Here is a 15,837-nt window from a genome sequence, read left to right as displayed (position 1 = left end):
ATAGTATCGTTGCCTAAGTGGCTGATAATATTCTGCATGGTATTGACAATATTAACAAATTTCTATTTACCGCTGAAGCGAATCCGTGCCTTCCCCCTGCGCAGGCGCCCAATTTTCTAACCACTCTCGCGCCTTGTCTAGGTTCCCCGCCGTGGTTTCAACGGCGGAAACGCACCACGGCAATGCATAGGTCTTGCCGTCAGCTACTGCGCCCTCAGCTGAGAGCATTTCTGCAGCAATGCGACGTTGCTGGCCTGCCTGATCCGTGCAAAAGTAGAAAGGAGCGGTGTTCGGCGCATCTCCTTGAAGATTGACGGCGTCAAGCAAAGGCCGCACTGCGGCTAGAATAGCAGCCGCGCCCATCGGAGCAGACACACCAGGTGTGGAAGACGGTCTAGCTTGCTTGCCCGTCTTGCAGTATTCGTTCTGACACCATGATTTGCCGCAGCCGCTCATCATCTGAGAGAGGTAGCGGCGCTCGATGCGCCGCCGGAGCGCTTTGCCTTCGGGATCGTAGGTGTCTACGTACAGTGGACCAAAGCAGATGCTGCATAGACCGAGCTTGACTGCAGTCTGCGTACCGCGTCCGTCAAGAGTCCGTCCGCAATTTTTGTTTAAGCATAGGCGAGGAGTGGGTCGAGACAGGCGTTCTAGATCATGATGGCGAAGGTGCATCTTCATGTCGCGAAGACGGATGATTTTGTCACAAAGGTGGCATTCGGTTGTCCGGCCACCGTCCACCAATTCATGTGGTGTGAGGCCGGAGACTAAAACGTCCGGATCATCCATCTCAGGGTCTGATTCACTCTTTTGAGGGACCACAAGATGACAAAATTGGCACAAAATGGGCTTGGCCGGACAGACAGTTGTGCGGTGTTGAGCGAGACGTGGGAGGTCCTCCGCCTCAAATCCACAGCTACTACAGGAGCGCTTGCTGTGAAAAAAGAGATTGTGTCGATTCTTTTCCGCGTCGCCGGTGCCATAAGCCGAGTCATGAGGACAATGCCAATGATTTTGCCATTCCGAAGACCGCTTCTGGAACACGTTCTGGCACTGGGGGCAGAGGATGTTGTTTCGAAGGCAAAAGTTCTCATGTAGCATCAATGTCCGTTCAGGTACCCATTGACGACAGTTCTTACACTGGACATCACCCGGTTCATGGCTTTCTGGCTCGATGCCTGCAGCATTCTCAGCTTGTGCGGGTGACGAGCCCACATGAACCTGTAGGCTATACGGCAGCGCCGAAACTCCAGTTTCTGAACTGGCGGTGGAAGTGGGTGCATGTACCGATATGTACAGCATCTCAGCGCCTTCCATATCCACATTCGTCGGTTGGATCCTAATCCGTTTAGTCGGCCGATTAGATAGGTCACTGAAAACATGCTCATCTTCCCGCGGTCGGTTCCTCTGGTGAGCAGAAAGGGGACTGGCAAAGAGGCAGAGACCTGCCTCATCGGCACCCTCGACAGATACTTCCAGTGCATTCGTAGGATCCCATTTGTGGACCTCGTAGTCGACATAGTCCCCAAGCGCAACCTGGCCAGTTACTACTTGACCAAGTCGCAACTCGCCCCCAACAGATGTGCCTGCCCTATTCCCAGAGACAAGAGCAGATTTCTCCAATCGTTTCTCCAACGTTTCTCTGGCTTGATCCTCCGTCAAGGCGACAATATCCACTTCCAAGTCTGTATCCACAACGCAGATGCCATTGCCATGAGGCTCAACTTTGTCAACCAAGAACTGGAATGACTGATCGCGCCCCCCTGCAACAGTGAGGACCTCCCCAGAGGTTAATGTGGTGTAATTATCCCGCAGCTGTTGTTCAAGCAAAGCCTTCCAATTCCCCGGGTCGTATCCAGCTTCTAGAGGGCGCAGACGGACATAAGTACCTTTTGGTAACTGCTGCGCATGGACCGTGACCGTGGTCGGGGCGGCTGGCGCATCGTCTGTCACTTCACCATCAGTACCATCATCATCGTGTGGTGACGGTCGTCCAGTGGCATCAATGCCAAGTGCCCCGCGCAAAAAGGTACTGAGACCAATCTCGTTCTCCGGCGCGGAGAACTCACGAACGCCAGCATATACCACCCGTTCGTTCTGAGGGTTCACGATGCGGAACGTAAGCGGATGGGGCAATTGCTGCTGGCGATCCACCGCCCGTTCGCGCGCCTGGGACTCGGCGGCGAAGGTGTGCGGATTGAAAGGATCGAAAGTGCTGGTGTATGGGCGTGCTGGACCTGAGGAAGTTACCTCTTGAAGCGGGGCAGCCGCGAGAAGCTGCTCGAGCGCGGATGGCGGCAGTATGATCTTATCGCCGGAAAGCTTGGGAATTTGCTGGGCTGGAGCAACGGTCAATTGCGACGACCAGCGCAAGGAACCTTGGTTCCCCGTCATGATATCCGAAGCGGGAGGGAAAGAGGTATGTGAGGAAGCAAAGGGAAGGAGAGTGTGGAGGGGAGAGTGGAGACGAGGGCAGTAGCGGAGACCATCATGGGTCAAGAATCAGAGATTAAGAATGATGGTGGGCGGGGGGGGGAGGCGATGAATGATGAAAAGAATGCATGCATACATCAGCCATTGCGGCTCATCTCAGGTTGCGAAACACCGCGTGCCTTCTGGAACTCCAAGCGCCGATTTGTCATCTAACTTCAGGCTGTTTACTGTCCACTTTCCCTACTACTACTCCATCTTACTACTACTTTTTGACAGTTAACGATCATTATTTTACCTCCTCTTGCATCCTTAGGCCTACAACCCTTTCAAGCTAGATACACTCAAATTATGGCTAAATCATACGCGCTGCAGTGGTATTCTGAGTGGCGAGAAAAGCACGCCGGCTAATATAGTACTACCAAAAGAAAGAAAAAAAATATGAAGAAAAAATGAAAGAGACGAGATCGTGAACCCTAACGGATAAAAAGCCTCAATATAGCAAGATGAGATCAGGCTGAGAGAGGTTGAGAATACTTGAATGTTTGAAGGATCTCAGAATTGCGTGTCTGCTCCAAACTAGCTCATGGGAGCCTCGACTCGCACAGGATGTCAGTACAGTTCTCTCACCCGATGCCGGGTACTGGCATTGCACCAATCGCACTGTGAGATTGTCAACAAGGTCAATGTGAGTCGCAAAAGGGGTTTGGGTGACTCAAGGAGCATACCATCGTCGACGAACATCCCTCATTGTGCTCAACACAATATTCACCACGGCAGCTTTGGCAAGTTCGCTGGCATTCCGTCTTGCACTGGACACACTGCACAAGCTGTTAGAACAGCGGCAAACATAACTGTAGTCTCATTGACTTACCGTTGGACCGCATTCCCAGCAATCTTTGCTTACACCGCGGCTGAATTGCTGTTCAATCTAGTCAGACAATTTTTCTACATCATACGGCGCCTCTCAGATACGAACCCTATGATCTTCGGACTGTTCAGTACTACCCAGATTGCTCTGCGGGTTTCTGAACGCTGTCTGGTGCGGCGAAAGATTGTTCCGTACACGCTCTGGATGAGGCAGGCAATCCTCACAGAACCATTTATTGCAACGATGGCACCACCGATCTGTCAAGCAATCTGTGCAGCGAGCGATTAGACTTGGCTGCTCGTCCGGAATCAACACCGGCCTTTTTGCCTCGACTACAGAGGAAGAGTGGAGCGGTGGCGGCGTCAGCAGGGGAAGGTTTTCATCCGGGGACTGGCCCCAGAAAGTCGGGCCTTCGGGTGATGTGTGGCAGCCATCGCATCCTCGGGGCCCTAGTGCAACAGTTGCCAGTTTTGGCGCAAGCGGCGGCCGGCCCTCTGGCTGAGATGCACTCTGGTCTTCCGGCATGGGAGTGGAAAGATCAACGTCGTGACGAGGACCACGGCACAAAACAGCGTCAAATGCAATGATACCTTCGCACTGCTTGATTGTCTCTGCCCAGCCATCCTCAATGCTCCGCTTGAAGAGCTGCCCGGACGAGCGATACCATGCATCCTGTTGCGGTGTGGCACTTTCAGCAACTTCACTAGTTGCAGACCCGTTTTCCGGACTCGGAGTAATGGACGATTGGCTGCCACATCTCGAGCTCCACCAGTCGCGGTATCTGCTGCGGATCACCGCACGGGACTGTTGGAGGGGAGTAAAGTGATAGATTCCTTTAACGCGGGGTGTGCCCTTAGGACGAGAAGGCCGTACCGCATGGGTCAGCACCTGCATCAGTTTCCGCTCATTGAGATGGCGGCACTCCCTTATAGATAGAATGTTGACGTTGAAGCGATCTGTGAGGATAATTTCCGCAAGCAAATCCGCTGGAACGGACAGCCCATCCAGAACCAATGTGCGCACGTCCTGCAGGATCGACTGCCTTTGGAGACTAGCAAAGATGCCCCTCAGAGGCGCAGAATGAATTTCATCCTCGACTGCGGAGTCTTCCCCTTGCTCACCACTCCCTACTTGCTCCGCCAAGTCTGTCGCAGATGTGCTGGCTGGTTTCGCACCACGACATTGGGTCAGATCAAGGTGGCGGAAAATGTAGGGAGTGTCCACTATCGATGACCGAACCTGGCGTGAAGTAGATGCTAGAGCCAACAATGAGGAGGTTGACAGATATGGGGCCATATGGTCGAGGATTAGACTGTTGGATAAGACATCGGCCAAAGAAGCGCGCTTGGGCGCAATCGGCTGGACAGGCCGAAGGTGTTGCTTGGACGAGGTCTTTACATGATCATCTTCATCATCGTCCGCCTGTACTTCGCGGACAGCTGGGACAAGTCCCAGCTCCTTGGGGGTCAACCGACTCGCGCCGTAGAAAAAGTCCGGCGCGCGGTCGATGAGACTTTGACGATATGCTGCCACGGCACCCAAAGCGAGCTCATCTCGCTTCGTAAATAAAGAGGATGCCGTAGGTTGGATCTCATGGAGCGCCGCTCTAGCCTTGGCTAGTTCTGTCTCCAGAAGATCGATGGTCGATTGAAGGATGATGGGCATGGCTTTGGTACTACCGGGATCGATTGCGGTGACTAAAGTGGACCAAAGCTCACCGCTGGACATACTAGGGAGTTATACAGAGGCTCTGGGCGTCCAAAGAAGAAGTGTCACGGGGGGGCAGCGAAAGGAAGAGTGGCAATGCGACAAGAATGAGATCACCGGACTAGTGGACGACGATCAGGAAGTTGTTCGTGCGCAATCTGCACCACTCAGGCCAGCTGGTTGGGTAGTTGGGCAGGGTGGCTAATAATAGGATCTAGAAATGCTATATAATGCTTGGATGTATATAGTACTTCTTTCTCCTCTGACGGGCTGGTCGGGCCGATTTGCGCAGGACAGTCAATGTGTATGCTGCATCACGATAGGATGAAGTATGAGTGTTCTCTGTTACTAGTTCGCGGATGTTGAAACAAGCACGAACAACGAAATATTACCTACCCAGTAGACAATGGAAGTGACTGAACAAGCGTGTCCGTGGGACCCTATTGGGTGAAAGGACCGGTAGGCAGGAGGAAGGCTTCAAGGGGAGGAAAGATGGCTTCTAGAATGCCGGTGGAATTGGGGGGTGGGTGCCTCTAGAGCTTATTTTTCAAATACGGGGAAGGGAGGGAAGATAAAGAGCCGTAGATAGGGGTGCATACGAGCCTGTAGGCAAGAAGGTTTGGGAATAAAAGGAAACCTCGTTGACAACAGTAGCCGGGGAGGAGGCAGTTAAATACTTATTCTTATATAGCGAAAAAAAAAAAAAAAAAGAAAAAAGAAAAGAAAAGGTAAAAGAAAATTAAAGGAACAACACAGACGGCAATGAAGAGAGAGCCAAAAGAAGGAAGCCGGTGTGGGAACCCAAGAGGATAGAGCAGACTAAATTCATGCAACCACTTGAAACGGACAACGGGCAAGAAGGCGAGAGGATGGCAAGATCCTCACCTCAGCAGCGGCCTACATGGGGGGAGGTTTACCATGCGAGCCGAGCCAGTGATCTACTTCGGATGGGCCTGAGAGAATGAATAGATAGATGGGAGCTGCAGGTTGTACTCGGTACTCCGGCCAGATCATCAGACGGGCCAAGCATTCATCCAATCCGCCAGGGTGGGTCGCAGGTTGGGGGTGAGAGTGGGGAAGGAAGGCAAAGGCAAAGAAGAGGAAGAAGGAGCAGAAGAAGCAGCCAGAGATCACCTAATTAGCCAGACCATGCATGACTCCAGACGGACCGGAAGGATAGGCCCACACCTTTTTTACTTCCCCCCGGGGGGAAGGGGGTACTAAGAGTTGGGTAATTGGGAAAGATTGAGAACAGCTAACTACGTACTTAGTAGATTATGCATTGGCCATTAGCCAGTCACCAACTTACTACTGTACCACGCTGTAGAACTACTATGACCACCTACTACTATCTGCTATCTAAGAAGGGGGGTGGTAGCATCGGTGTGATTGGGGGTTCTAAAAGGACGGACCATCTTATCCGGATGGAGAATGCATCTTGCCTCCTGTCCAGCCAAGCCCTCTTTTCCTCCGATTATCAGTAAGTAAAAAAGGAAAAAAGAGGACAGGGGTGAGAAAGTTCAAGTCGGATAAGGTAGTACTAGATGGACTACATAGTAAACCAGAAATGGTGACGGAAAATGAAAGCCGATAAGCATACCCCAGCATAAGTCGGATAACAAGCTACTAATGACATAAGAACGGACAACTCTCTCTTATTGGAAGAGATAACAGAGAAATTAAGTAAGATAGTGAATAATAATATTGAATCAGAAATAGAATAGCTAAGACAGGGCTCTAAAGTTTAGGTTGGATGATGATGATCTGGCAAAAGAATAAAAAAGATGGACGGTGACCAATGCATGGCTGCCGAGGCCGGCGTCCTGGCAGATTACCTATTTGGGCTGCCTTGTCCCAGATGGGTTGAATTCCGTGGGGAGACGAGGGAGAAATTTGGGGCAGATGGAAATAATTTCTCCTAGAGTCTTCATCTTATCTAGAATACCATGGAATGACTAGTATTTACTGTAGTACTAGTAAGTACTCTACTACCAGGTAGAAGCACTACTATAGTGGAAAGAAAAGTTGGAGGAAGAAAGAGTATAATGAAATACTAAAGATATAGTAGTAGTAATGTGTAGGTAAATTTGGGAAAGTACAGCGAACTGTGCCTTCCTAATCGTCCAATAGTAGAAATCCTCCCCGCTTCCCCCAGGAGTTCCATTAATTCCACCCCATTGCATCTCCCGGTTTCTCGTACGAGACTGTCTATTATGGAGTGGAAAAATGGAGACCTAACTGTTAGTCCATAACCATCCAGAAAGAAAAGGGGGGGTGGAAAGGAAAAGTGATCCACCTTCTGGGAAGGTCATCAGATCTGGACTGCCCCACTTGAGCCGAGACCCTGCGCATTTTCCATTCAACAAAACAATACTAGTACTCAATAATCCACGAAGTGCTTACTGACTATAGTTATTTTACTGTACAGAGTAGTAATAATTCATCCCCATCCCAAGAGACTGCAGCACAAAAAGTTGATTATTAAGACAAGGACCCGCTGGTCACGCGCACGTCAAAGTTCTTCCTCTCGACGCGTCAACCGGAGATCAACCGGCCAGTCGGGATTCTGGAAAGCCGCTATGAAGCCTATCATTACTCCGTACCTGAGTTTCGGACTTTGTGCTCCGGACGTCCAGACGATGCTAGGGATGAGAATACATTTAGGCGTTATGGGCACTGCTTTAACGCCGAGCGAGTCTCTATAGTAGTCCGTTACACGGAACATATCTATCTACACGATCCACAGTCCTAACTTCCCAAGTGAAACTATGGCGAAGTTCCTTGAAAGTATCTTTTCAAGTAACTATTAAGTATTATTTAGATGTATAATAGGCGGTGACCTGCTCATGTTTTCTCCGCGTAGATGCTGGCGATCCACTGCCAACACAAGCAACAAAATACATGTCATGCCATCTCCTCCTGTGCAGTACTATGGCCTGACCCAAAACCCCAGACGTCATCCTGTAAAACCCCCAGAGTCACCATAAGATTTTTGCCTTTCATACTTCCATACTAATTGATCACGCGGAGCTTGAAAGTAAGATGTGGTAAAATTGGCGAAACCTTCCTAGCCTTGCAGCTGCACACCGTACATGCCGAAGTATGTTTATGGGAGCCTATTCCATTGTACAGGCTAATTCAGATATACGTGTCTCACAAGAATTTTACTATATCTGCCTATCACCTCGCAGTCAAACTTCCTCCCCTGCAAACCCTACTTATTCCAGGTCCATCTTGGCGGCTTGGCTGTCGCCGAATCCATGTTGCCCATCCCTCTGCCAAGCCTGGTGTTGCACAAGATTCCTGGCGATGGACAGACAGAGAGTAGGTAGACTTCGGCATAGTGTACATATCAATCTAGTACATAAGTGTACTATACAGTCAGTAGTGGATTCTTGGCGGTCAGTTGAGCTCACTTGCTACCATCTTGTCGATCACTGCAGCACACAGTACTAGTACTTACTCACTAGCTGATCTGTACTTCCCTTATAAGCCCAAAAAGAAACTCTTGCGATCACGTAAAGAGGCAGGTAAGCAGCCACAGTGCATGTGCCTTGACCTTGATAACATTTCACTAAGACCTCACCCTCCCCTGATCGGTCTTGAAGAAACATGGCGCTGCAGTCTCCCCAATAAAAGCTTCCTTTCCAAACGGCATACGTCATACAAGCATCCGGGGAAAGGGGAGGCGATTGTGGCACATCTCCCCGGGTTAGGCAAGATATTGGGCATGAATAAGATCTATGACACGATCATCGAAGCATCATGTAGTTCATCCATTCATCCGCCAGTAGACAATGCCAGACTTAAGACCAAATAGATATGGTAATCACGCAGTAAGTATTGCCCAAGTACTACAAAGTAGGCCATGCCTGACTATGTGAAGTAGATGACGAGATGATCATCTCCTGAGCATCCAATGAAAGACGCACTTCATTGGTTTGCTACGCCTTACCCTTCCGGACTCTTAATAATGGGCCGTATGTCAACCAACTATGTAGTCACAAGGGTGTACTTATGCCTAGTAGTACGGCCAGATCTGAGACTTATTCTTCGCGTTCACCCGACCGCTAACAAACCCCCGATTACGATACTGTATGCGCACAGGGAGGCCCATCTTAGACCTCAATGTCACACACAAACATACCCGTTCTTCAACAGGGACAATGGGAAAAATTATGTGTGGGTGTTAAGGATTGAAATACATACGTGGCGATGTCGCCGAGGCGGCCATCAGACAAAATCGAAAATAAATGCCAATAGTTCTTGCTGTAGTAATCTGGTACTATTCACACGCCAACCCTTCTTTACTTGAAAAGCTTGGAGACCGCGACTTCTTTGTCGTCGTGCTTGTTGAGAATCTTGGCGGTGGCTAGGTCGAAATCCTCCTGAGTAACATGTACTCGCCGCTCTCGCAGAGCGTACATGCCTGCTTCCGTGCACACACCCTTCAGTTCAGCTCCAGAACATCCGTTCATCTTCTCCGCAATCTTCGTTAGGTTGATGCCTCGCGTCAAGTTCATCGACCGCGAGTGGATTCGCAAAATATCGGCACGTGCTTCCACCCTGTAAGACGGAAATCGATTAGCAAACCGTAACATAATCTTCACCTGACAAGAGCCAAGTCACAAGGAATACTCACGACGGCGGGGGGAACTCAATCTTCCGGTCAATCCGGCCAGGACGTAACAAGGCCGGGTCCAGGATGTCAAGCCGGTTGGTGGCCATGATGATCTTGATGTTTTTGGTAGGCTCAAATCCGTCCAATTGATTGAGAAGCTCAAGCATCGTCCGCTGTACCTCTGAATCACCCGAGCCCGCCGAGTCTATGCGGCTGGACCCAATGCTGTCGATCTCATCCATGAATATGATACTGGGAGCATGCTCTCGAGCCATTACGAATAGCTCGCGAACCATGCGGCTACCTTCACCGATGTATTTTTGCACCAATTCCGATCCGCTCACTCTGATAAACCGACAATCGGTATGATGGGCTACCGCTCGGGCAAGCAGGGTTTTGCCGGTTCCTGGAGGTCCGTAGAGAAGTACTCCCTTTGGCTGTGCGATACCAAGCGACTCGAACAACTCCGGATGTTTTAAGCCAAGCTCGATGACTTCCTTGATTTCCTTGATCTGCTGGTCGAGTCCACCAATCATGTCATACGTGCTGTCAGGCACCTTCTCGACCATCATTAGCGACACCAGCGGGTCAACCGACGAGGGTAGCATCTTCTCCAACTTATAGGAATCCGAGAGTAAAGCGACCCTCTTTCCTACAGTGAGCTTGCTGATATCAACGCCATCCGCAATGTCCACCACTATAGTGTCGCCAAGAGAGGTTAGTAAGAGACGCACGGAGTTGAGCGAGCAAAGACTCGAGCTGAGCAAATTGCAGAGGGGGTTTACCATATTTGCCCTCGGGATGCACTTTGACGAGGACTTTCTTGGTGCTCATCACTTTGACTACCTCCCCGACATAGGATCCAGGCTGTTGAAGCAGGCCGAGTTCTTCCCGAAGTAACCGCACCCTCGAATTATAGTCATTGCGCTGTGCTTCCAGTCTTCGTAAGACAGCCTGACCCTGAATGATTTCGAGCTTCATGCTCTCAATCTTGTTGCGATAATAGTTGTCGAGCGCCATGATGGACTGCCAGGTATGACGCTCCTAGATACGGCCACAGCGAGGCGTGAATCACGAAGAACTGGGCGTCGGCGACCTATTCGATTTGGGGGCAATCTCAGGAACCACTAGAGTCCTTTTTGAATCGGATCTGAGAAATCGGAAGAAAACAGCCGAACTGTGAGGCACAGTGAAGGTGATGAAAGGCGTGGTTATGGTAGCTGGGTCGAGAGAGCTCTTGCGGGATAGGTACCGCAGTTAGCTGTTAGTTTAGGTGAGGTAACCCGAAGTAGGCTACTAGCTGATATCAGCAGAGCGCTTCGGACAAACACACGAGCCACAAGGACTGAGGCTAGTGCAGCAGGTCATGTGATGTAATACTCTCTGGTTACCTAGTAGAGTGGGTAAGCCACCCAACCAGGACTGTTAGAATAATATGACACCATTCCAAACACACATGTTAACAACAGTCACGCTGGATTTAGGCCCATCTTACAGTAAAGAATAGCGGCACCAACAGCATGAAGCAAAGCAATAGAATAGGCCATTCAGGCAGATCCGATGGGATCCCATATCTCGTATGGTGAATGTATGTACTGTACGTAACGAGGGGGTACACGCATTACGTAGCTGGTCAGCGCTGTGGTACGCAGTAGATACACATCCACATCTTCTCCAGTCAAATGTTGATCAGCTTCAACCCACAGCCTACCCGGGTCAATCTCTCGGCATCCAGCTCAATTACTATTGCTGGACTTGTCTTTGAAATTGTGCAATCCTTCTTGGTCGAGTCTGTGACCTGCATATCTAAGGTCTCAGCTGACTGCGGGGATGCGAGTGAGACCTTATCTCATGATCTAACTAACTAGCTAGCTGCTTTTCTCATTTCGCGCCTGCTTTTCTACCCTCTCGCTTTCTGTCCGTCCCGGATTGTTTTTTTTTCTTGGGCTTACTCCAACATGTAACTTAGTCGCTTTTTGGTTCATGTTAAAAGAAAGATATCTCCGTTTCTGTTTCAAGTGCAGGCCACTCGCTTTTACTAGTGTTTCTCGAACTATCCTTTTCCTGGCATCCCCCAGCCTCCCTGTTTTTCCAAGATCATCACAAAGACGGTCAAAGGGGGCTGGTAAAAAAAAAAAAAGTTGCTAAGAAAATCGAGTCTCGAAACAAACTGACCAACCATGTCAAACAACGACGAAGGGGAGGGTCAGGGTCCTTCTCATCCCATCGATCCCGCCGACTCATCGTCAAACGTCGATAACGAGGATATGTCATCTGGAGCTTACCGTCAGCAGAGGAATGCGATACAATCCAGGCGGAACTATGGTGCGCTCTCTCGCTTCTTTGCCCCGTTGTGATCCAAAAGACTAATTTCTCCTGTAGGGACCTTGGATTCTCCCGCAAGGATGGACCTTGATCCCCGTCTGGAAGAAAACCAGCCAGAAAGCTCGAGTCGCATGCCTACCTCTCAGTCGACTTCCACCCCACCGCTGCAGCCCGACAGACCGAGGAAACCATCTGTAACACGCCGTATGTCTTCTAAGCGACAGGTACCTCACAAGGGGCAGGAATTTTCTACGGAGGATGATGTACAAGAAGTAGAGGAGGATATAGCTCTGCAACACGCGTCCAATCCCCAGTCATCGCCTAGGATACGTCCCTTGAGAAAACAAAGCTCGACTCTGCGACGAAGACTCAATGCTCGCATGAACAGCCCATTGATTCAACCGGAAACCGAAAACGAAAGCGAAGAAGTGACTGGCCTGCCTGATCCGGGTACGGAATTAGAGCCTTCGGCTGAACAGTCGGAGAGTGGGAGCCCTGATAGTAACGATAACAATGATGAAGATGAAGCAGAGACTAGTGATGCCGAAAGCTTCACGCTGAAGGATCGCCAGCAGGCCATCAACGAGACTCACCCTTTTGGGATAAGGCTCTGGAAACCTGCCTTGTACAAAAAGAGCCGTTCGGTAGAAAAGACCGCCGAAGGCGATATCCATTCGTCGCCTGGCGGTCGCGTGGGCAACTTGTTGTTCTTGACTAACCTTCTGTGGACAGTATTTTTTGGTTGGTGGTTAGCCCTGGCTGCGCTTACAGGTGCTGTCGCTTGTTTCGTCTTCGCATATTCACCCAGCGCACTAGAATATGGGAGAGTCTTCTCGGGACTTTCGTGGTACTTGATATATCCATTTGGCTCCTTCGTCCGTCTGGACACGGACGAAAATTACGCAGAAGAAGACGAGGGTGAAGGCCGCAGCATTAGTGAGTACGAACAATGGCAGAATGGCGACTTAGAGCATGGCCGGCTGTTCTTCGGACCTCGACGCGATCGGTCACTGGTCGGGAGAAGAAGAAACAGTGTCGACTCGGCCAGCGAACAAGATAGTCTTCTCGGGCGAACGCAAAGGGGCAGCCCTCGAGAGAGTCCCCTTAGCCATCCTAAGCGGCGCCTATTCGGTCGTGGCGAGTGGACGCTTGGCCGCGTCGTATTCTTCGTCTTTTTCTACTTTCTCGTAGGGCCTCTAATGCTTCTAGTCTCGCTGCTTTGCTGGTTATTGGTCTTCTGGATTCCCATGGGACGTGTGACCATTATCCTTTTTGATCACCTTCGTCGTCACCCCTTGGCTCTGTCGTACCATTCCGACACCACCTACACCAGACTCAGTCCCGGGTCCTCCTCATCCGTCCTGTTATGCACCTATCGTGCAGCAGGATTGAGGTATTGGAAGTATACTGTCGGCGGGACCAACATTTTCTTGATCAACCTTCTTGGTGTCGTATTATTTGTCATTTTTGACTACTTTCTTCTCAGCGAGACACTGGGCCTCCAATCTGCCATCACGCACCCAGGTCTTATATTCACCCTTGCGCTTGTCTCCATCATTCCCTTGGCCTATTTCATTGGACAGGCCGTTGCATCGATTTCCGCTCAATCCTCCATGGGCATGGGTGCAGCTGTGAATGCCTTCTTCTCGACCGTAGTTGAAGTCTATCTTTACTGTGTTGCTTTAACCGAAGGCAAAGGGCAACTTGTTGAGGGCAGCATTATCGGTAGCATCTTTGCAGGTATCCTATTTCTTCCGGGACTTTCCATGTGCTTTGGCGCTATCAAGCGCAAGACCCAGCGGTTCAATGTGAAGTCTGCGGGCGTCACGTCGACAATGCTGATGTTTGCGGTTATTGCTGCGTTCGGACCCACGCTCTTTTACCAGATATATGGCAGCGTAAGTGTCACTGTCTGCTGTGTGATTGTCCATCTAGCACTTTCGCTGACAACCTGGTTTTTAGCATGAGCTCAACTGCCGCTTATGCGTTACCACTGTAGGAACAGAGGACAGCGATTGTCGTCGCTGTTATTTTTCTCAGACGCCGGCCGTGAATGACAGCTTCTTCCGGAAGGCCGTCCAGCCATATTCGTGGTTCGCTGCTATATTCTTGTTCCTGTCCTACGTCATCGGGTTGTGGTTCACGCTGAGGACCCATGCTGCTCTCATCTGGGCGACAGAAGTAGAGGAGAAGAAGGCTGTAGCTCTCGCAAACGAACAAGCCGCCTACGAAGCTCGACACGGCGATTTCCCTCACATTCAGGCTGGGAGCACTGGTGGTTCCATCACCAAGGGCTCGGTTCGGGATTCTCAACTGTACAAGCGCATACTGGGGCAGTCTCTAAAGCAGGTCGGACTATCTGAAAACCCCAATGATCATAACGCCCAATCCGACTCTACCTCCTCTTTGCAAGGAAAGAGCACAACACCATACCTTGTGCCCCCTCGGACGGAAGGCGACGATAGCAACCCCAGGCTGAGAAATTTCACTGGTCTGTCCAATGAAGACAATGAGGATCTTGTGCGCCAGGTGACAGAGGTTGCCGCAACGGCTGCTGCTGTTGCCGCTCGCGATGCGGCCCGAACAAGGAAGCCCTTGGCCCAGCAAGCAAGCACGCGTCAAGCGGCTAAAAGTCCCGCTGATCAAGTGAAGACCTTGCTTGAGGAAAGCGAGGATATCGGGTTGGAGCCTGGCCATACTAGCGGCGGTCATGATGCACCCAACTGGAGTAAAACGAGAAGTTCTGTAATACTTCTGGGTGCTACTATTCTTTATGCTGTCATCGCAGAAATCCTCGTGAACACGGTGGACGTGGTCTTGGAAAGTGTCGACATCGATGAAAAATTCCTTGGAATCACGCTCTTTGCTCTGGTTCCCAACACAACAGAGTTTCTGGTATGTATTCCTCAATAACCGCTGCCAGCAAGATCAGATTAACTTATTCATCTGGCCCACAGAACGCTATTTCGTTTGCTATGAACGGTAATATCGCGCTGTCCATGGAGATTGGTTCAGCCTACGCTCTCCAGGTCTGCCTTCTGCAGATTCCTGCTTTAGTTCTATTCAGTGCTCTCTACGCCCGCGTCATCGATCCTTCTGAGCTACTAAGCCACACCTTCAAGTATGTTTGATCATGCCGTACTTTTTGTCCCTTAGAAACAATATGTGAAGCGAGAAACCTTGCTAACAACCTTTCCCTTACAGCCTTATCTTCCCGCAGTGGGACATGGTGTCCGTGATCCTTTGTGTCTTTTTGCTCTCCTACGTGCACGGCGAAGGAAAGAGCAACTATTTTAAGGGCTCTATCCTCGTTCTTACGTACCTCGTGGTTGTGATTGGATTCTATCTCTCTGGCTACAGCAACTTGGAGACCATGGGTGTCGATCGTTTCGATACGCTGGCCCTTGGTTCGAGTCCAGTCGAGAAGTATTATACGATCGGTAGGACCAGGAGTGGAAGGGCTTTTTGAGTGTAGATTAGTTTGTGTGTCTGCCTGTCAAATCCTTGGTGAGGGCTGGAAATCCATCCGCCTGAGGGTTGAGGCAGACACTTTCGCTGCGGATTATGCGTGCATTGCCTCCCGTGTTTTAGAGTCTGACAAGATTGCCCGAAATTGTTTAACATTTGCGTGCTGGTTGGGCTTTTCGAACATGTATATCTGCCACATTATTGAAGTTGTATAATTAGACTTTCATAATCGTTTACTCATGGTCTGTTTGCATGTCTTGCGTAATATTCTATGGTAGATGCGTGTAACATGTACGGCTATCTTTGCACGCTAGTCACTATTGCCCGCAAGTTTTGTCATGATCTCTCTGCCTCCTTCGGTAAAACGAAAAGAGAGACTGTAATTTTCCGCAACACGGAAAGAAACATTTTGATT

The 15,837-nt window shown here is 50.2% G+C and overlaps 4 protein-coding genes across 4 annotated transcripts; 1 reads left to right on the top strand and 3 right to left on the bottom strand.

Moving 5' to 3' along the window:
- Positions 1 to 66: 66 nt before the first annotated feature.
- On the bottom strand, positions 67 to 2,394 carry BO85DRAFT_382957 (putative ubiquitin fusion degradation protein (Ufd1); the record flags this gene model as incomplete). The annotated part of the gene is made up of 2 exons (XM_025656490.1): positions 67 to 807; positions 865 to 2,394. 2 exons carry the CDS (start codon positions 2,392 to 2,394, stop codon positions 67 to 69), a joined length of 2,271 nt encoding a protein of 756 aa, XP_025510812.1.
- A 648-nt stretch (positions 2,395 to 3,042) lies between these two features.
- BO85DRAFT_442710 (uncharacterized protein) lies at positions 3,043 to 5,029 on the bottom strand (the record flags this gene model as incomplete). The annotated part of the gene is made up of 4 exons (XM_025658848.1): positions 3,043 to 3,093; positions 3,159 to 3,251; positions 3,305 to 3,352; positions 3,410 to 5,029. The coding sequence occupies 4 exons, from the start codon at positions 5,027 to 5,029 to the stop codon at positions 3,043 to 3,045; spliced, it is 1,812 nt and encodes a 603-aa protein (XP_025510811.1).
- Positions 5,030 to 9,315: 4,286 nt separating this feature from the next.
- On the bottom strand, positions 9,316 to 10,649 carry BO85DRAFT_492554 (proteasome regulatory particle base subunit RPT6; the record flags this gene model as incomplete). Its single annotated transcript, XM_025663783.1, has 3 exons — positions 9,316 to 9,574; positions 9,651 to 10,326; positions 10,415 to 10,649. 3 exons carry the CDS (start codon positions 10,647 to 10,649, stop codon positions 9,316 to 9,318), a joined length of 1,170 nt encoding a protein of 389 aa, XP_025510810.1.
- Positions 10,650 to 11,602: 953 nt separating this feature from the next.
- Positions 11,603 to 15,672, top strand: BO85DRAFT_167014 (calcium/hydrogen antiporter). The gene is made up of 6 exons (XM_025654266.1): positions 11,603 to 11,954; positions 12,012 to 13,852; positions 13,917 to 14,849; positions 14,912 to 15,075; positions 15,159 to 15,425; positions 15,497 to 15,672. Exons 1-5 carry the CDS (start codon positions 11,810 to 11,812, stop codon positions 15,421 to 15,423), a joined length of 3,348 nt encoding a protein of 1,115 aa, XP_025510809.1. The 5' UTR covers positions 11,603 to 11,809; the 3' UTR covers positions 15,424 to 15,425; positions 15,497 to 15,672.
- The last annotated feature ends 165 nt before the right edge of the window (positions 15,673 to 15,837 follow it).

The sequence above is a fragment of the Aspergillus piperis genome (genome assembly GCF_003184755.1).
Source record: "Aspergillus piperis CBS 112811 unplaced genomic scaffold BO85scaffold_27, whole genome shotgun sequence".
Taxonomy (NCBI): domain Eukaryota; kingdom Fungi; phylum Ascomycota; class Eurotiomycetes; order Eurotiales; family Aspergillaceae; genus Aspergillus; species Aspergillus piperis.
The sequence above is the reverse complement of the archived record's forward strand: the minus strand, read 5'-3'. Positions and strand labels throughout refer to the sequence as shown.

What these genes read in the sequence shown, in the direction of transcription:
- BO85DRAFT_167014 (XM_025654266.1), top strand. Translation starts at nt 11,810, where the DNA reads ATGTCAAACAACGACGAAGGGGAGGGTCAGGGTCCTTCTCATCCCATC. An exon ending in ACAATCCAGGCGGAACTATG is followed by an intron (nt 11,955 to 12,011) that starts GTGCGCTCTCTC and finishes TTTCTCCTGTAG; the next exon opens with GGACCTTGGATTCTCCCGCA. An exon ending in CTACTAAGCCACACCTTCAA is followed by an intron (nt 15,076 to 15,158) that starts GTATGTTTGATC and finishes TTTCCCTTACAG; the next exon opens with CCTTATCTTCCCGCAGTGGG.